Genomic DNA, 21,313 nt, shown 5'->3' on the forward strand with positions numbered 1-21,313 from the left:
TACCAAGCTTTACTCTGAAAATGCTGTATAGTAGCTATATATATTGTCTGATAACTTGGGGATCGTTAATTTCAAAATTTAACCAGAATAGGATTTTCAAACTGCAGAAAAAAGCAATCAGGATTATAGCTAAGGCTAAATACAATAGCCCAACTAATCTATTATTTAAAAAATTCAATGTCATAAAATTTGAAGATATGATCCAGCTTGAAGCTGCGAAATTTGGACATCTGCTTTCTAAAAATCTAATTCCTTAACCAATTAATGATATTTTTAAAAAAAATTCTTATAACCATAACTACTATACTCGCCAACGCAATTACCCTCGTATACCTCAACATACTAAAAGTATAATTAATAGAAGCTTCCTTTGTTCAATTCCCGCCACCTGGCAGAATCTTGGTAAACACCTTAAATCATCAAAATCAGTTTTGCAGTTAAAAAACAAATTCAAAATTGACATAATTAACCGTTACTAAATTTTATCCTACTGTTTAATGTGACTACATTTACAAATACTATATGTGTGTGTGTGTGAGAGAGAGAGAGAGAGTGTCTGCGTGTGTGTGTGTGTGTGTGTGTGTGTGTGTGTGTGTGTGTGTGTGTGTTAGGTGACCCATAATTACAAGCAACTTTGCTTTTCATGGGCACCTTTCATTGATATTATGACATTTAATAATTAAAGTTACTTTGTACTTTGTATTAATATACTTATATTATATGTTATAATTTCTTCGAAAAATAAAGATTATCATTATTAAGGATTTTAACATAAACGATGTAAAAAAAGGATCTCCCTAATACACGCGCTGAAAGCAAGATATTCGATGAATATAAAACTGGATTGGATTTGCATCAACGCCGGGCGTTCATGGGTCTGATTAAGGATTTCGATCGCTTTATGGCGAACAACAAGTTGACGTACATGTTATACGGCGGGTCTCTTTTAGGATCGTACCGCCATCACGGGTTCATTCCGTGGGACGACGATTTTGACGTGTTCATGCCTTTGTCGCAAACCGACGATTTCCGTCGTATTTTCGACTGCTCCGAACGGGCGCACGGTTCCGTCGGTAATTTGACTTTGTGGAGCACGAGAGTGACGCATCTTTGGAAAGTTTACCGAACTGGTTCGATACCTTTCCGGCGCTATCCTTGGGCCTGGCCGTTTATCGACGTGTATTTCTATACGGATAATGGAGGTTTGATATCCGACGTGACGGAAACACACGAATGGCGCGTCATGAATAAGCGCGATATCTTCCCACTGATAAAGGTACCTTTTGAAGAATTAAGGCTCCCCTGTCCGCGCAATTGGTATCGCGTTGTGGATTTCCTGTTCACCGAAAACGTTCGTCATCCGACTGACTGGTGTCAAATTCTGCCTTGGAATCACAAACTGGAAATCAGTGGCCGACGAGGAATGCATCGTTGCGCGCTGTTGAAATACAGATATCCATTCGTGCGGCGAGCATGCGTCGATGGAACCGTCGTAGAATCTCTGATGATCGGCGACGAAACATTACGTAATTGGACGTACGTGAAGAATTCGTCCGGTTCACCGATCGATCCTTCAATAACGTGTGCTTAGTTAACCATTGTTATTATTTTAGGTTAGTTATTGTTTTATTTCAGATACGAGGTTTCGCTACTTATGTTTGATTAGATACAGAAACGGCGTTATATTTTCCGAAATGTATTGTATCGTATTGAATGTACTGTATTTATAGAAATTTATTGTAATGAAATTAAGGACCACGATGGTCTATTTCAATAAACTTTCTCGGTATCTCTGTGTTTTTGTTTACACGTCGCTCTCGGTTTTGGTACGTATTTTAAACTGTGTCCGGTGGTCGATAAGGCATTCGGAAACGTCTCGAGCACGAGGCCTCCTCTGTCGAATGTGACTGCGGTTTCTAGAATACGTTGTGCCGCGCTTTGTCACCAGATCGAACTTTGTCGAGTGTTTATATTCGACAAACATCGACTTACTTGCGAACTATTACGATAACACGTCATCGCGTCGGGCTCAAAATTGTGGATAACAGCATATGGAATACCACTTAGCCGTCCCATAAGCGGGTGAAAATTTAATCATTCATATATAATGAAGTAGTATATATTCAATCTTTACGATAACATTTATTTCCAACAGTGGCTTAGTGTCACTGATAGTCATTACGTGAACGCGAGGAATGAACTGCATTCTCCACCAAATTGTCAAACAGTCGTTTTCTCAACTGCCAGCGTTCAACAAAAGTCGCATTGATTAGAATTCGGATTCTCGATGACACATTGATCGCATCTGAAAATTCAGCAAATCTTTGCCATAAAAGTACATGGACAAATAACTTAAAACGGCTTTGACTTTAAAAGCAACAAGTTTGATGAATTTATGTCTCGCATATGGACTCCTTCACTCAGCTATAACCGCCGTCAAAAATCCATCACCGTATGCACCGATAATAATGACCCAACCTGAATCTGATTGCAAATCCGGTTAGCTCTTTCCATCGGTCGATGGTACATGTAGTCTAAGCACCTCCGAGAACCAACTTTCAACATTGGTTTCTATAGAATATGGCCTAATTGAGAGTTATTGATGGGTTCAAGGCTGCTTGAAAAATAATTCGAAGATTGAAAACCGTCCTATTGTTCACCGTTAGTTTTTCTGTTCCATTCGAAACATTTCACCGCGATATTGATCAGGTCTTTGTGAACTTACGTGCAGAAATCTCCACTGAGCAAGCCTATGTACTCAGAATCGAGCCAAATACAATCTTGCATCTGCCAGTCCGTCCAAGGATCTTCGGATAGATAGCAGTTTTCCGTCGGACATGAGCCGAAACCACATTCCGTGCAGCCCTGCGGTAACTGGGTCGATGTTATCAAACCTTACGAAAGATTCAGTTTATACCGGTAACCTCATAGTGATAGATATTTCTAGATTACTAGTTTATCGAGTGTATGAACAGAATCGAAGCCAAGTTAAGCGAAAAGTAAAAAGTGTTGTAAAACGTATTTTTCATACGCAGTCTTCATGGGTTCAAGTCATAATTTTTTGCGTGCTTGCGTTACAGAACGGTTTGCACTGTAGCAGAAGAGATTGTCAGCTGACACCATTCCATATCATTCCAATTAGTATATCATATGCTGGTCAATGATAGCCAAGGGCGGATTTAAAGGCCTCTAATTATTTCCAAGATTTCAATATTGCATTGCAATTTTGTTTAAAAATCACCATAGCTGCTCAAAAAGTTTCAGTTTTACAGATCCTCTTTGGGATGACCTCTTTCATGTCTATACAACCAGGCCTAAGAAGTTTCGGGTCCCCCAAAGCAGGGTCAATAAGTGAAGGTCGTGTAGTGTGTTCTTTGAGGGAAGATATTAAGAAATGAGCACATACCACCAATAGCCGTTTCCTCTATGTTTATACAGACCATCCTTGAAGTCAATGGTTTAGTTTTATTTCGTCTACAGTTGATAAACGAACAGTTGATGAAGGCCATTATCAACAGTAACGCTTTACCTGTCTGTAATAAAAATAATCGACAATAACGATTCAATATGCGAAATATACGGCCATATTCGATCGAATATCACGATAATCTGTAGTTAGCACAAATAACGAGGAAAACCACCCAGGAAAATGTAAATCTATGTTGAATTTCAAAAACTTCGATGGTTTTCCGGATGAATGAAAAGATTTGTAAAATAATTCTAAGATTTTCATTTTTACTCAACATGTACGTGTTTTCTGTCTGTAATGCTATGTAGCTATCGAAATGATGATTTTTTTTCTGTTCGTTTATATATGAAAATATGTTTGGTCATTGAGAAAAAAAAACATAATAGTTTTGTTCTGATACGTTTAAACAACTGAATGAATGAAAATATTACAATTCGAGGTTTTTTGTTTTGTTTGATAGCGGAAAAATCATCAGGTAGAGAAAATGAAAGAGAAAATGTTCATACGACGGCAAATCTAGAGAATGGTCAAATCGTTGAAATTGTTATGAACAGGAAAGTACGTCGTATGACTCGTATGTGCCTATATACTGTTTAAAAGTATTTACTCACGTTCGATGTCATTCTTGTCTTTACCGGTGTCGGTTCGTTTTCTGATTCAATTCATCATTCGGTATTAATTCAATAAGTTGTTATTTTATGTGTTTTTCTCCCTCAATTTAACTGTAGATAACTCGTTTGGAAACGTGTCGCATCTCCATAAACGGCACACGAATTTCATCGACGGAATAATAAAATCAGCAGAATTATCTCAAATATAATCAAATAAATGTCGCGCACAGTAATAAATATGAGTTTCAAATCATGATAATTGCGATTATGATTCTAACTATTCTAATACTATTGATAACGATAAAGCAACTGGAACGCATTTTCAGTAAACTTCAAGATCGTAGTGCTTGGTCTCCCCGGGGAAACCTTCGCGGCATAACTGCATACAAAAAGAAAATCAGTTTTCTATGCAATCCTCATAATTACGGGAACATATTGAACGAAGAGAACTGAATTTCCATCAGGGGGTCATTCCATTTTAAGAAGATGCGGAACCGTTTTGGAACCTTGTTTCACATCAAAGCCTAGCGATTCTGTACACGAACACGTGAGTTATGGTGATCGGTTTAACAGGCATAACGTGCGGTGTATAAATCAGTGATAGATTTTGCTAGTACACCGCACTGTGGTGTATTGATGTAATTAGTAATTATCTCTCCTGGAAAATGGCAGCACCTGTCAAACATAGTGAAATATTAGTAACTAACGATACACTGCACCGCGGTGTAGACGCACTATAGTGGTATTCCCGTTATTCAACACCCTAGGGTGGAATTCTTTAAAAATTTTCAAATTATCTCCAGCACTATAGGGTATTAATTAGTCAGCACTGAAAGGGTTTTAAATTACATTAGAAAATTACAAATGATAATATGGTGTAATATAAGTCGATGGATACCAGATGATAACCATAAATGTGTCTTTCGAGAAGGGAAATACATCCTATACATTAATATAGAAAGACTGTCATGCAATCAACATCTCAAGCATTGAGTTGTTCACCGTGTGATGTCTTGACGACCACTCTATGAAAGTTTGAGAATGTAATTTTTCATTCAAATAATTGAGAGGAAATCCTGAACCCTAGACAATCAAAATTTTATCATATATGGTGATAAAGTATCGGCAGGGGCTGGTCGGGTCTTGACAGCATCAGTAATCGGTAAAAATTCGACTCCAGGGCTCGAGACATCGGAAATACCCTCTACTGTAAAATGAAATAATTTTGACTCGGTCATACTCGACGGACAGCCGTGGTGCTGTGCTTCGATCGATACCCGGCGATAGTAGCTCAACTATTGGTGCTGATAGGTCAAAATGGAACGCAAATTCTGTCGAGGGATTCGAGGGATGACAATCTGACGAATCCGTCACGAGGTTTCTGACTGAGGAGTTTTAGAGGAACCGTGTTTACCCAGTGTTTATTCGGTAAACGCGAAGGCCGATAGGTTTCTGAAGGTATCGTATACAAACATAGCGTAATCAGGAAAATCTTCGTAAACATTTATCTTCGTAAATCATCTTATCTTCATTCTTCTTCATAACACGAATTAATGAATAAATCATGCTGGATTAACATTCGGTACTAACATTTTAGAAATATCGATCGAACGCTTTTCTATACGGTTTTCAAATCGAAAATTCACAAACAAAAAAACACTTAAGTACCTCGTCGATTACGGGGTGAATGAAATTGATGTTTGAATGATTAATGACAACACTGCATCGTGTCATCGCCGATTCCATTTCAAACCGATCCATCAGCAATAAAACAAATGACAAAAAGCGATTCGGATGTAAAAATCATAAAATACAGCGTTTTTGTTTCCCGATCACTTGTTATCGCATTTCACTCGACTCATTAGATATGTGTTTGATTCAAATACTGTCGAAACCACTGTGTTCAGCACAGGGCCCGATTCCACAGGGGAGATGGGAGATACTAAATACTAAGCTCGCAGAATTGTTAGTAACGTTCTACTGGTATGTGCCTGGTCGTAGGCCCTGAGTCCGTCCTGATCTCACTATAGTATCCTGAATAAAGCATAGACAATCCAGTCAATAAGTCCAAACCTGTGACCACTACGCATCCAAAGCTGTGCACCTGCTTCTTGTGCAGTTGTTTTTGTTTTTTAATTCGTAAATAATGATAATGATAATGATAATGATAATGATAATGATAATGATAATGATAATGATAATGATAATGATAATGATAATGATTTATGTTAAAAGACTGTGTGGTTGAAATTTGAACTCGAGTTCGGATGGAGTCGACTTTTTTAAATTGTTTCCAAAATCACAAACATGATGAATTGATTGTATTAAATGTCATGTGGCTCGGGTTTTCTGCATGAATTAACAACTTCATAAATATTAAATCGATGCTAATATGATATTTGCATGTTGAGAACGATAAACGAGTTACATTAGCAAAAGAGCGGAGTTTGTCGATTGCCACTGAATCGCGTGCTAGTTAAGTTACAAATTCAATATCAGCAAAATGAGATATTTGAGTTGCGAAACGTTCGAAAAAAACAATATGTCGGAAAATGTTTTGTCTATTTGACGTTTGATGAGTGATATTTGCACAAACGACGCGCTGTGTATATTCATCCAGCAACGACTGAAGGAAAAAACAACACGAATAACGCACGGTATTGGATGATAGATACACCTGCAAAACCGTACAAAGTATAAGCTGTTCGACTACGCCGGTGAAATCTATCATTGGGTTTTGTCAAAAAGAAACCGTCAATTTTCAATACTGGACTAACGTGCGCTGTCGTAATGGCAGATCCCTGGTACAGCAGGATGCGCAGAAACGCCATGGAATACGCCGAAGGGTCGAACTTTCACGGGTTGAAGTTCATATTTTACGCGTCGTCTACATTTGCGAGGTTCGTATAACGTAACTAGAAGAACTCATCGGGAGCACTGTTCCATCGGTGCGGGTTACTTACATGGGCGGATCTAGGAAATATCGAAGGGCTGGGTTCGTTTTTTCTATCCGCTAGATAAATGAATGACCGACTGGTACCTCTACCTATACACGCCTCTCCGATCCATTTTCCGTATCATTTAAAGCGTGTGTCAATTGTTTATAGGTGTATGTGGCTGTTCGTTTTTCTGCTGGCCACGACCGGTTTCGTCTATCAAGTTCAGGATCGTATCGGGTACTATCTCGGCCTGCCGATCCGAGTCAATATCGAAGTCGAAGAAGCCAGCGAACTGAAGTTTCCAGCGGTGACGATCTGCAATACGAACAGCTTCGTGTAGGTATTAATCATATACACGTTTATCAGTTGACGAGGAGGTGAGATGTTTGCTATCACCTCATATTAAGTAAAATCACTCGCGGCCAATGTTTACAACGGCGAGCGAGAACAGCGAGGAACTGGATCCCGATTATCTTTTGTTGAGTCATGTATAACAAGTCTCCCGGCACTGGTTAGAAAGACCTGATTGTTCGCAGGAAGGACATCACTCGTGCGATCTCTTTTGTTCGTTCGAAATGTATTTCCAATAATTCAACGAATGAAGTTCGGCGCAAACGTCCCGGGAAATAACAGAAAATAATATGAATCAACAAAAGTCAGTTCGTAAACAGTGCACTCGTTGAGATATTGATCGCTGGATTTTATAGTGTATTTCTTTGACACGACTTTTCAAAGATTCGATTTTTAGAAAATCGATACGGTAACTATGGTGTCACAGATTCTGAAAAATAAAGCCCGCTCCTTGTAGCGGAGAATGTTTATTTTTCATGCGCGGAATTTTCAATTTTCTCGCGTCCGATTATCAGCCATTATACATTAATGTCAAATATAAGGGAATAGAGAATAGAGACAAATCGGACCAACCCTGTTGACGATTGGTTCTGTCCACTTGGTTACGATTGGTTAGCCCACTTCGAAAGGAAAGCAACCGCACTACTAGAATTTAACTCTACACTCAATAATGTATGGAGGTTCCTGGACACTCAAAGCTTTAGATATTTCCGCTAATGAACTCCACGCTGAGCGGGATTCTGCCGTTGGAGAGTCTCAAGATGAACATTGAGAGTTTCAATCAGTTTCACTAGTTTCCAAAAGGGAAATGCGAATACTTATTTGCGCTTGAAGTCATCGATTGAGAACCTTCGTGGCTGGTGGATTCTTAATTATTTTTTCAGTGACTAAAATAGGCCGCCATTGGCAACGAATAATTTATTTTGTTTTTCAAAGATGTCACCGATCCGACGACGGCCCTTCAAATAGCAGTTTTCATGAGTGGATTTAAAAGATTGTGAAAATGCAATATCAATAAGGAAGTTTCCTTTTATCTTTATTTTGTAGGATGTCAACGGCTTATTGGGACGGATTGTTCTATAATCTAACGCGATACTACACCGCGACGAGAGTCGTTAGGAGCACAATGACAGAACTCGACTCCATGAACGCAACTGAGATGGCGCTTCGGTTAGCTCACAAGAAAAAAGATATGATCAAATAGTAAGTATATGCAAAATTATGGGGGGGGGGGTTATCTCGAGTGTTTAACCATGTTTACTTTCCTTAAACTACATTTTGATATGTTAGAATATGTTGAATTTATATCTCAATGCTGATTTCATTCTTAGCCGCTGTCGAGAATTTTGAATTTTTCTACCTGTGAAACATAAACGCGAGTAATCCCACTATAATTAAGCCAAAAAATCAGTACGTTTTTAGCCGAAACGTCGCTCAAATTCATCACCAACCTGTAACAACATACAGACAGTCTATCCGATGTGTGTGTCTGATTGTTGCGTTGTGCTAATATTGTCTTTGCACGACCTCGGTGTTTGCGAGACATATTGTGTATCGTAATGATTGAAATTTCCCCAGTTTGACACGTTAGTCAGTGATATGATGAACGTATACACACAAAAACACGGAAGCAAACACCATCGTCAGTTCTCGTAACTCGTAAACGCACACGTGACAGGGGTGTGAGTTGGGATCTTATAATGATCGGGTGATCTAATAACAATTGAATGTTTTTCTTCCAGTTGTTTTTTTCGTTCGACGCCATGCAGTTATCTGAATTTCACGACGCGTTTGACCGATTATGGAGTGTGTTATACTTTTAACGGAAATTCTCGCGAGCAGGAAATGACGACAAATACGGGTTCGTTTTCTAGAATGAGTGTAATTTTTCAGTCTTGATTTACTTAACTTAAATGCTCCGAGGTTGTTTAGTATATTCAACGCAAATTTAAACAAAAATATAACATTTAAAAGCAGGAGGGAGATCCAACATAAGCTATCAGCTTGTTTTAGTAAGGCACCGTAGAAAGAAAATGATAAAGTAGTATTTATGTTAAGCCCGACGCACGCACATAACGCTGTGAAGCGCGGAAACGGGAAACTGAACCGTGTTCCCGAGCGTTACCTGCGTCGTCTCCGTTGGGCTTTTTGATCCAGGAAGAAAGACACTAAATATTTGGATGGATATATGAAAGCTGTGGGTACTGGAGTGTGTAATGGGTAGTGTAGTGTGATCTGTGTGCATTTGTGGCCAGCACACAGATCACACATTGTTCATTGGGGTTTGGTCCAGGACTCGCGAGATTTTCAACAACACGGAAGTAACGTGTAATAAATGATGACTTGAATTGCCTGACTACCTACCACCCCTCATTATTGTTGGAAAACTAAACGTTCGGCACTGACTAAAAATTAGTAATAACATTTTAGAAATGGCCAGAATTTTAACTTAGGTTCTATCTCATTCTTATTTTACAATTGCGATTGGTATAGTTTTTTTTAACGGCCGTTAAGGCTTCATGTTTCGTCTGCAATTCACTGCAAATAGTTACGCAACTACGCACATTTCAGTGTTTTTGGCAGCTGTACACTCAATCGGCACCGTTCATGACTAGCTTCACTTCGGAATTATCATTAATTAACATCGCCATGTCACATCATCAACTTAAACTTGTGCCTTACAACCCTGACAGCCGAAATAATTGAAATGCACACACGATTTCTATCATTGAAAATTGAGAGAGTGGCCATGTTTGTGTTCTGCTGCTTCGCGTAAATACCGCGCGGTGGCGCAACCGCGCGGAGTGGGGGCACTTAGATACCTTATTTAAATATTGTGCGGCTAATGGTCTCACTGTAAACTCAGAGAAAACTAAAGTACTAGTATTTGCGCGAAGTAAATCCCGGATAAAAACGATTTCGAAATTTATGTTTGGTGATCAAGAGTTAGAGGTAGTTGAAGATTATGTTTATCTCGGAGTTAAATTTGATTGGAATGGTAACTTTGCTAAGGCAAAAAAGTATCTTTACGATAAAGCTATGAGAGCAATGTTTTCGATCGTTCAAAAAGGCAGACGTTCGAAATTGCCCATAGATGTTATGTTTAAATTATTTGATACGTGTGTTGCTCCAATAGCCATGTATGGGTGTGAGATCTGGGGATACGAAAATCTTGATTTATTAGAAAATATTCACTGCTTCTTCTGTAAAATCTTATTGAAAGTGACTAAATATTCTCGCAACTTAAAAGTTTTATCAGAGCTAGGACGTTATCCTTTGAATATAGATGTTAGACGCAGGATGATAAACTATTGGGTTAAAACAGTATCTGGAAAGCAAACCAAACTTAATTCAATACTTTATAAAATATCTTTCAATTTTTTTTAAGGGATAAATTTAAGAGCCCTTGGTTATCATATATAAAGAAAACCTTTGATGACTGTGGTTTGTCCTGCATTTGGACGCAGCAATTCATGACTAACAGTAAATCTTTTTCAAAACGAATAAAACAGATACTCCGTGACCAGCACCTTCAAGAAACCATATCTGCCATAAATACTAATCCGATATACACTAACTTTAGGCAATATAAAAATGATATTAGGTTAGAGAAGTATATAATAGAACTTGGTGATGACTTAGGAACTAGTCTATTTGAATTTAGGGTCGGGTCCTATGTTTTACCTGTGAACAAATTTTCAAACCTTCATTTAGACAGAGCCGATAGAATATGCCCCACTTGTAATACTTTAGGTGACGAATCCCATTTTCTGTTTGACTGTACCTTACTTAACGAACAACGCAAAAACTATTTGAATTTGAATACCTTTAATACCTTGATATTCTGAAAAACCAAACGGTCAAATTAGCTAAATTCATTAAGACCGGCTTAGATGTATATAGATCCCTCCAATAGTATATATAGTATTGTAAATAGTTGATGTATATACATTTTGTTACGTTTTCATTCTCTAAATTTTGATCACTTCAGTGTTGTTTTGTTAATATTTGTATATACATGTGTAATAGTTTTCCTCCATATACCATGGAAATGGTTGGAGTGTAAATAAAATCGTAATCGTAATCGTAATCGTAATCGGGCCGATACGTCTAGTTAGGAGAGTAAAAAGATTTCATGGATTTAATTGTTCCTGTAGTACATCAACGGTATCCCCTTGAATGGGAAACAACTCTGTCCAATGATAATGAATATAATGAATCTAGCAATTTGTTTCATTTCAGGTTCAACCGATGGTTTGACTCTGTTGTTGAACGTCGAGCAATACCAATCAATGAGCGGAACGCACCCGAGCGCCGGCATCAAATTTCTTGTGCATTCTCCGGGAGATATTCCGCGAGTAACTGAACTAGGTTTGGCCGTCCCAGCCTCGATGAACGGCGTCGTTGGTCTAAAATACTCGTTAGTAAGTAAACATCCAAAATGTATGGAAGCCCTGAAACGACATTACGAACTACGTTTTACGAATTACGTTTTACGAATTACGTCTTATGAGTTACGTTTTACGACTTACATTTTGGGCAACGATTTACCACTACATTTCAGTTCAATTTATCACAAGAGGTCAAGGTTGAGGTGCACTCTCCGTGTCGTGAATATTAAGCTTTGGGTAGCAGGCAGAAGGTAGCGCTGTAGTGTGATCGGTTGTAATTTTTTGCCGAATGCTTCACTAATAACGATGATGGATGACATTGCAGCCCAAACGCTTTGCTTTCAAATATGAATATATATTTTCATTTAAAAGCTAAGAATTGTTCTGATCATTTGTTACAATTGAAGAATTGTTTCTGCACCGATATGGAGTCCAAATCCTTTTTATCTCCATGAATCCCGAATAATTTCCAGTTTTGTATCGTCTTTATCATCGTCTATACTTTTAATCATTTGAAATTATCATAAGTCAATTTTTGACTTCCTTGGTCTCATTATTACTTGTAATTAAAATGCGTACGAAACTCCCTCAATTTCACGGATATATACATGTATATATTTCGAAATGCAAAATAAATTCAGTCAGATTCATTCTTCGTCATGATTCGACTTCATTACAAAGCCCGTGTTTTTCCGAAAAACTTTTGAAGCAATAGCCAATAGGTCAATGGAAAACGTTCGTAAAACGTAATTCGTAAAACGTAAGTCGTGAAACGTAATTCGTAAAACGTAAGTCGTAAAACGTAATTCGTAAAACTTAATTGTATAAGACCTTGACCTCGCGCGACATACGAAATGTAGGGAGCTCATATGGTAAATCGTTAACCTAACTCGTAATTTGTAAAACGTAACTCGTAATTCGTAAAACGTAAAACGTAATTGGTAAAACGTAAAACGTAATTTTTAATGTCGTTTCATGGCTTCCATAAAAATGTCTTTAGTCTCTTGCATGCATTGATTGATAGTTTTAAAAAGCTTACAATGGCACTGATTTGACTCATCATGTATATCCAAGTTCACTATATTTTATGCAGATTGATAACCTGCAGAAGCCATACGGCAGCTGTGTGGATGACTCGGAAAGCCAAAACAACTGTATGATCCGGTTGAGCGTTTCGGAGGCAGCAGCTACTTGTAGATGTCGTCCTGGGTACGCTACGTGGTTGACCGAATGGCCCGTGTGTAATTTGACAGCATCGAATAACTGTTTAGAACAAAAAATGGGAGGTATTTAAGAATTCGGTGTCACGCTGATTGTCATAGCACGTTTTGGTCTTTCAACCCAAACAGGCTCCATTTTGCCATCAGATTTTTTTCTGATTTTGAATCAAGAATCTGATAGAAATGGGTTATAATGTACCGGGAAAAGTTGCACGGTCGTGACTTGCGTCCAAAAGTGGTCCAAAAATCTTAAGATTAATCTTCATTTGTTTGATTGATATATTATAGGGCAATGGTCGTAGACTATGGTCTTGAATCTAAGTCATGACGATGCAATTGGCCCAATGATCATAAGAGCAGGATTTTTTAGGAGCTCGTACATTTTGTCGTCCGACATAGAAACCTAAGTCATTTCATTGTATTGTTATTAATCAATGTATTGTATCATGTTCTTAAATTTACATAAGTTATCCCATTTACTTATTTCGTCTCTAGTTACCGTTGGAACGGACCGATGTCCGCAGGATTGCTTCGTCGAAAGGTACGAGACGATGGTCACCTACTCGACGATGTCGCGGTATCAGGCTCGAAGGGACGCCATTATATACGAGCAAGACCAGGCGATTATCGGCAAGTTACGAAACGCAACCGACGTCTTGCATAGAATCGACGAACGACTGAGATACGACGACTACGCGGTGAGCGTCCAGTACAGCACCGCACTCAGTCGACTCGTGCGACAAGGAACATTTCTTGAATGGCTTCCTAACAATTCCCTCGTGTCCAACGTCAGTGCGACGAGGCGATCGTTGACGGTAGCCTTCATCGCTGGTATTAGGTGTGTGAAGGGGATGCTTAAGAAGTTCAATAGGATATCAGAAGTAGATAAAATGGACGTAACGGTCATCGGTCCTTTGACGAAACTACTCGGTTTTATCGACGAGGCCTATTCGGTTAGTTTACTACGGGCGACGGAATGCCTGAAGAAAAACGGTAGTAACGGAGCTAAAAATGAATGTGCTGAGCCGTTTGAAATGAATTTCCTGGGGTTCATCAGATCTACGCGATTAGAAAACGACATCGCGAGGAATGTTTATTTGTCGAACGTGCATGCGGTACAAGCCAACATGTCGCTATTTTTCAAAGGTCCTATTGATAAAGGGGGCTACATAACCCTCAATCTGAACGGCTACAACGCTTCGTCCGTACATCTGACAGATCTACTGGACAACGTTACACAAAGCGTAGCCAGATTACTCGATGACCCGACGAACACCGCAAAACTGTCGCGGGTATCGATGGTTATAGAAACCATGAAAACGTATGTCAGAACGCAAGTTCTACCATACGCGGGGTCGCTTACGTCCCAGATCGTTAATCTGCAGTCAAAATTGAGTGAAAGGTATACGGACTTAAATGATCAATACAAATCACTTACCCCCCTCGCAAATGCGGCCATTAGAGCCCTAGCGAAGATTCAGAATCGTATCGGACGCATTCAGCGCATTATAACCGACGCCAAGTTCGTCAGACTTTCCGAGGACGTGAATAACATGTTCGACCACGGAGCGGTGAGGTCGATGTTGAAACTTCTAGAATTGAAGCCGATAATGGAAAGCGTGCATAGTGCGTTGTCGGCGAAAAAGATCTCGAGCTGGGCAAAAGAAATGGTGGATTTCAACGAACACCTGACAGATTTTACGAGCGAGGCGGCTCAGACAAAACAAAACACGGCATACCTCGAACCTTACTGCCCGGTGATCGCTCGGATTCACGATTCAATCGATAACATGAAAGGTTTGTTCGACCTTATCGACAGGAAATCTGGAGAATTGACGGAGCTCTCGTCTGATTACGACTCGTCCTACAGTCGTCTCATTTCAACACTCGAAACGTTCAACGCCAGTATGAAAATCGATGCAGATTTTATCAAGTAAGAAAACGCTGGGTATGGAATAAAACTATAATGTTTTCAGATTCATATCTAAATATTACATTGCTTCAGACATTTTACATTTTTTTACATGTTATCGAAATAGTACACTCCATTATTAAAACAGTATTTATCGCACGGTTGATGTGATGTGACGTTACGTTACTTCATAAGTTTTTCGCAGATTACTGTTTGGGCTATGCTCTAATGTAAGTCATTAACAACTTTGTAATATTGGCGTGGTCGCATCAAAAAAGTACAAAACCAATTGACGAGACTAGTGACCGGTGGCTTAACCCACTCATTCATGTCCAGAAATTACACAGAACAGAAAGTCAGTAACTTCCGGAAGATAATTCTCCGGAATCATGCCGGAAATTTCCGGAGGATTTATTTCCGAAATAATTCTGGCCGAAGGTCAGATTTCCGGAGGATTATTCTCCGGCAGATTTCTGGCCGGGCTGAGGGGTGGGCAGAATTCCGGAGGATTTCTATCCGGGGTCATGCCGGAAAGTCCCGGAGGATTTATTTCCGGAATAATTCTGGCCGCCGGAGTGAGGGGTTGACAAAATTCTGGAGGATTTCTTTCCGGAGTCATGCCGGAAATTTCCGGAGGAGTTTCGATAGTTATGGTTTAGATGTGTTAGGTTAGGGTTTAGGGGTTAGGGTTTCGATTGTAAGGATTTAGAGGGTTAGGGTTTGATACATTAAGGTTCAAGGGGTTAGGGTTTCGATGGTTTAGGGGTTAGGGTTTCGATGTGTTAGGGTTTAGGGTTGAGATGTCTCAATTTATAATGCGTAACTATTATTAACGATTAATGGATATTTCTTTTGATTCTACTTTTTCGTGTATTATAGACGCAATTTCGTCGTGTTAAACATATACTATACGACGATGAGCTACGAAAAAATCCTTAAGTCGCGGGCGTATAATTTACTGGGGCTGATATGTAAGTAACGTTATATTTTCCTTTAGATTGAAACTTAAGATTCTTAATCTTAAGATTCTTAATTCTTATCTTCTCCCCAATGCCAGTCGTTTAAGGTCCTTATTGGCTATGCTGTCCGTAATAGTAAATCTGTTTAGTCGCGAGAAGAATAATAAGAATAGCATTCAAATGTATGACCGATATCGAATAAAAGTTCAAAATTGAAAATTTTTCGAAACTAAAAGACACCTTTCAATAAGTGGTAAATTCTTGGGCTGTTAATTACAACTTTGTGGCAAAGATTTCCTATTAGAAAATTGTCAACCTGATTAATTCAGAAATTTACCTCAAATTCCATTTAATCATCTGACAGCAACCCTGACCTCATTTCAGGTGATATAGGCGGTTCTGCAGGATTGTATTTAGGCGCGTCCCTTCTTACAATGTTAGAACTATTCTACTTCGTCGGAACTAAAGCCTCCATACAGGCAGAAGGTCACGGCAACCGAGTCGTCGAGATGTCCAGCGAAAATAAATGTTCTGTGAACTCTACCGAGGCGATCTGTGCAGACTGCCAGTCAAAGAAATTTATCCAACATACCGCAGATGGGAAATTCTAGCCCCCCCCCCAAAATAGATATCGATTAACGTTGAAGTTATATTTATTCGAAAATTTATCAGATAATCAATCGAATATCGTATTGAAGTTCTGTGAAGATTTTTTTCATTTTTCGCTGAATCTATCGATCCTCCTTTTACATCTATTCTCAGATGGTGGATTGAGACATTGATTGAACTCGAGCACTTTTTGTAGTGCTGTATATTGATTTTCAATTTTCAATCAGCATTTTCGAAAAAGTGCAGATTTTCGTAGCAAATCATTTGCTGACTGGACACTGGAATCCCACTTTGAAAATGAAATCGATGAAATCAATTTTGTCACGATGAAAATCATGGACCGATCTCTCCATAAAAAAATGATCACTTTCTTCGTATCATGTATCAATAGTCAAATCCATCCAATCAATTTGCACGAAATCGGAAAAAAAGTTAAGCTTCGCTCTTTTACGGAGTCCGGAAACCTCTTTCTGATGACATCACACTGAAACATGATCGGAGTGACCCCAGTTATCTGTTCTGACATAACACATGTTTACTTCAGGAAGGTCCCGCTAGCAAGTCACAAGCCAGCGGCTACAGTAAGTCATAGAATAGGTGAGGTCTTTTCTTCTTTTTTTACACCCTCAATCCGCTAAGTGCCACACAGGGCATTATAGGCTGGTTCGATGTTTCTTTTTCCCAATGGGGCAGGGACCAGAGAAGAATCTTCGACCAAGAAACTCCGTCGCCACAAGGGTTTGAACCCATAAACCCTAGATTGACGAGACAATAAAGAAGTTTCCAGTTTCTAGGCGCCATTTTGTGGCGGTCCCTCGAGGTCCCCATGATTGTTGCGGTAATTTGCGCACATTTTTTAAACATACGTTTTTATTGAATATCGTATAGCTCTGCAGTACCTTGCTTGATTAACTTCATTAATACACCATTTTAAAGGAATTGGAATGCAGGTATTTGCCGGTGATTATTGGATTTTTTTAACGCAACAATTGGGAGCAGTGACGATGTGAAACCAAGGACCGCACATTTTAACCACGCTTCAAAAAAATGCGATTTTTATTAATTTTGAAATATCTTTGTGGTTATTAAAGCTATATTTCCCATTTTTACTGAGGTTAAAGAGCATAATTTGCAGTTTTGGCCTGCGTTGAAATTTCTTAAATGTCTTTCCTGACGATTGAACTGTAATCGATAGAGTTTGAGATATACAATAAAGTATTGAATAAAGTAATAATTAAGTATATTTGAATAAGTATTGATAAAGTATATTTGACCTTGAATTGAGCCCACTAGGTGGTGGTATTGGAAGACACCAAGTGGTTTGGTCATCTTAATATGCTCCAGCGCCGCATCTTCACCCGTCAAGGGATTCGAACCCACTACGCTAAAGCTGTTCTCCGGGCTGGTGGAAGCGAGTTCGGGAGTGATACCGACACCCCTGGCAAGCGAGAATGCAGCGCCGTGGCGCTGTCGCAAAAAAATGAAAAAAAAACATATACAATCAACAGAAACTAAAACTAAGAATATAAAATTAAATAATGATTCTAAAATAAAAGATTACAATACATCAGAAAATATTAAAACTGATAATATTCAACGTGATATAATTGAAAGTAATAATAATACATCACATGAAAATACTAAATACTAGGTATAACTTTTGAGGCATCATAATAGGCGGAATATTATATTTTGTATTTTAATTTCTATTTAATGTAAATGGAATTCGAAGGTATAGCAGGTGTAGAAGATTATGAAATGGATACTTACGAATAACCTGGTATAACTGATGAACAACCACCCGATTTTACTGACACAAGTTTTAGTAACGATAATGAAACAGCATATAATTCTAATTTAGAAGGTCCTGATTCTAATAATCTAGTGGGATTTGATAGAATAAATAAATTGAGAATCAATCCTTAAAATGATATTCCAGATTTAGTAAATGAATTAATTCATCATTTTAAACCTATATTTGAAAGATCTGGATATAATATAAATGATATAGGTGCGCAATATTTAGTACCAAAATTGAAATCTAGACTTTAAATATCCTAATCATTTGAAAGATGATTATTACATTAATATTAATATGTTAAAGTTAGACAGAGATGATAAAGTTATTGAAGAAATTGAATTTAAAAAAAAAGAAATGTAACTTTAGAAAAAGAAATTGATGATTTAAATTATATTTTTGAAGTGCAGAAAGAAGAAAAAATATATTACTAAAATCAGAAGCTAATAATTTGAAAGATTATAAGTTATTATTAAGGATTTATTGATAAAACCAAATTCTGAATTATCATTAAAAGATAGAATAAAATTATTATTCAAGTTAGAAGGTATCACAATTCTTTCAATCTTAACAACTGTGACTATGGTATTTACAACAATTGGTTTAGCTATATCAAATTCATTTAAATCTACACCTACCCCTAATAAACCAGATAAACTTCCAAATAATAATTCTATACAAGATAAAGTTAAAGATGGTTTAAAAAGATTAGCAAAATATTTATTGGAACTATCTAAAACATTAGCTGCTGCTCTACCTGGTGCTATAGCATCAATTGTTAGCATTGTTTTAAAATCTGCTGGTAATATTATTTGTTTTGCCGCTGAACATATAATATTATTCTAAATAATCGTTGTTATTATTTTTGTTATTATTATTATGCTATTATTTTTGGATTAGTGAATATGACAAAAAATAAATAAGTAATTTTTCTTCTTAATAAATGGCGAGTGGAAGTTATATAAATCCCTCTAAGAATTCTAGAATATCGAATGCAATTAAAGCAGAACGTTGTCATCATATAATTACTCATAATCCTTCTAATATTAATCCAAATGAAACTTTATATGTTAGAATTCCTAGGTTAAATCAATATACTTTTTATGTGCCAAGTAGTATTTATTTATCGGCTGATATAGAAGTAACTGGTAATGATAATTATTATTTTGTAGATAATGTTGGTAGATATTTAATCAAAAAAATAAACTACAAAGATTGGACCAGAAACAGTTTTAACATTAGATGATTATAATTTATTCGCGCATTATAAAGATTTGTGGTTAACTAAAGAAAATAGAAATAATATGATATTTCAAGGCATCCACCAATCGGAAAATCAAACTAAATTAAGATCAGGAGCTAATAACGCAGAAGTAACTAATGACGTAGATAATTTAATAAAAAAAGATTTACGGTAGTAAATATAAAATTCCATTACACTTTGAATTAATAGATAATAATACACCTTTGTATAAATATACAAGAAGTTGTTATATTTGAAATAACCTTTGCACCCGTAAATGAAATAGTATTGTGGAGTGTTTTTAAAGATATTGGCTATAAATTATCGAATTCATGTTTAAAGTATGATACAGTAACTGATGAAAATATTGCGAGTACAATTCTAACTCAATACAATCGAGGTTATTCATTATTATATGATTATATTGACAAATTCAAAACTGTAACTAATTTTGCGGCTGATAAAATAATCAATGAAAATATTAACTTTCCTAGACGTTCAATGAAAGGTGTATTAATATTTTTTACTACAACATATTCTAATGGTGCAATGAAAGTTAAAAATAAAATATTTTGTCAGGGCATGCGAATGATTGATCAATGGGTTGAAATTAAAAAACATTTTATGAATGAAAAAAATAAACTATCTGAAGATTGTAATATTAATCAAATTGATTATAATACTGGTAATAAATTTGCATGATGGTTAGATTTTAGAACAACTGAAGATAACTTATTACATGGTTCTGGGAAGAAATTACGTAATACAAGAGATGGGATACAATTATTCATGAAAAAGAAAAAAGGAGGTCTCAACTATAAATGCATGTTTATGTTATATCGGATGCACAATTAAATACATCAAATTTTTAATTACATAGTATTCAATATTAAGAATATAAAGTTAATATTGATGATATATAAATGGGGGATAAAAAATTTCAAAATACTAAAGAACAATATTTTAAGAAATGTATGTTATAACCCCGAGAGTTCGGTTGCTTATTCTTCTGCAAAAAAATATATGGAGTCAGGTTAAACAAGATAAATTGAATAAGATAATCCAACAAAATCTAGTTAAATATAAAGATATTGATGAATTTATGTTAGAACAACCAACATATACAACACATAAAAAAAATATAAAACCCGTAAAACTATGGTAAGTTACGTAGATCAACAAAGGCAGGGAGATTTAATTGATATGATAAATCTTAAAAAAAGATAATAATGATTATTGGTGGATATTAAAAATAATTGATATTTTTAGTCGTTATGTGTGGAGCTTCCCGCTCTACAGAAAAGATGCTGCACAAACTTCTTTCAGGTGGTAAACTAAAGCCAGAAAAAATACAATTTGATGATGGAAAGGAATTTGATAACTCATTTGTTCATGTACTCTTAGATTATCATAATATTAGAAATTTTTCAACAAAATCAGATAAGAAAGCAGCATTTGTTGAACGATTTAATAGAACATTAAGAACAAGAATGTCAAAATATTTCACAGCAAATAATACTTATGAATGGATTGATGTCATACCAAAATTAATAGAAGGCTTTAATAATCCTTACCATTCATCAATTGGAATGAAACCTATTGAACTAGAAAACCTGAAAATGCTGAAATTGTTTGGAATTACGGGGCATTTCTTGTAGATGATTTTGATGAGCCTCAATTGGTGAGCCTAAATATAAGGTTGGTCAAAATGTTAGAATTTCTAAGTATAAAAAAATACTTGATAAAGGATACGATCGTAACATTACAAGAGAAATATATAACATAAAAAAATAATAACAACATTACCATAT

The 21,313-nt window shown here is 36.8% G+C and overlaps 2 protein-coding genes across 2 annotated transcripts; both read left to right on the plus strand.

The window, feature by feature from the left end:
* The first annotated feature begins 901 nt into the window (after positions 1 to 901).
* LOC141912986 (ribitol 5-phosphate transferase FKRP-like) lies at positions 902 to 1,591 on the plus strand. Its single transcript, XM_074804425.1, has one exon. It carries the CDS (start codon positions 902 to 904, stop codon positions 1,589 to 1,591), a length of 690 nt encoding a protein of 229 aa, XP_074660526.1.
* Positions 1,592 to 6,870: 5,279 nt separating this feature from the next.
* LOC141912987 (acid-sensing ion channel 4-A-like) lies at positions 6,871 to 13,283 on the plus strand. The gene is made up of 7 exons (XM_074804426.1): positions 6,871 to 6,980; positions 7,188 to 7,355; positions 8,418 to 8,573; positions 9,113 to 9,231; positions 11,613 to 11,794; positions 12,855 to 13,047; positions 13,270 to 13,283. The coding sequence occupies exons 1-7, from the start codon at positions 6,871 to 6,873 to the stop codon at positions 13,281 to 13,283; spliced, it is 942 nt and encodes a 313-aa protein (XP_074660527.1).
* The last annotated feature ends 8,030 nt before the right edge of the window (positions 13,284 to 21,313 follow it).

This window comes from Tubulanus polymorphus, chromosome 11, assembly GCF_964204645.1.
Source record: "Tubulanus polymorphus chromosome 11, tnTubPoly1.2, whole genome shotgun sequence".
In the NCBI taxonomy this organism is placed as follows: domain Eukaryota; kingdom Metazoa; phylum Nemertea; class Palaeonemertea; order Tubulaniformes; family Tubulanidae; genus Tubulanus; species Tubulanus polymorphus.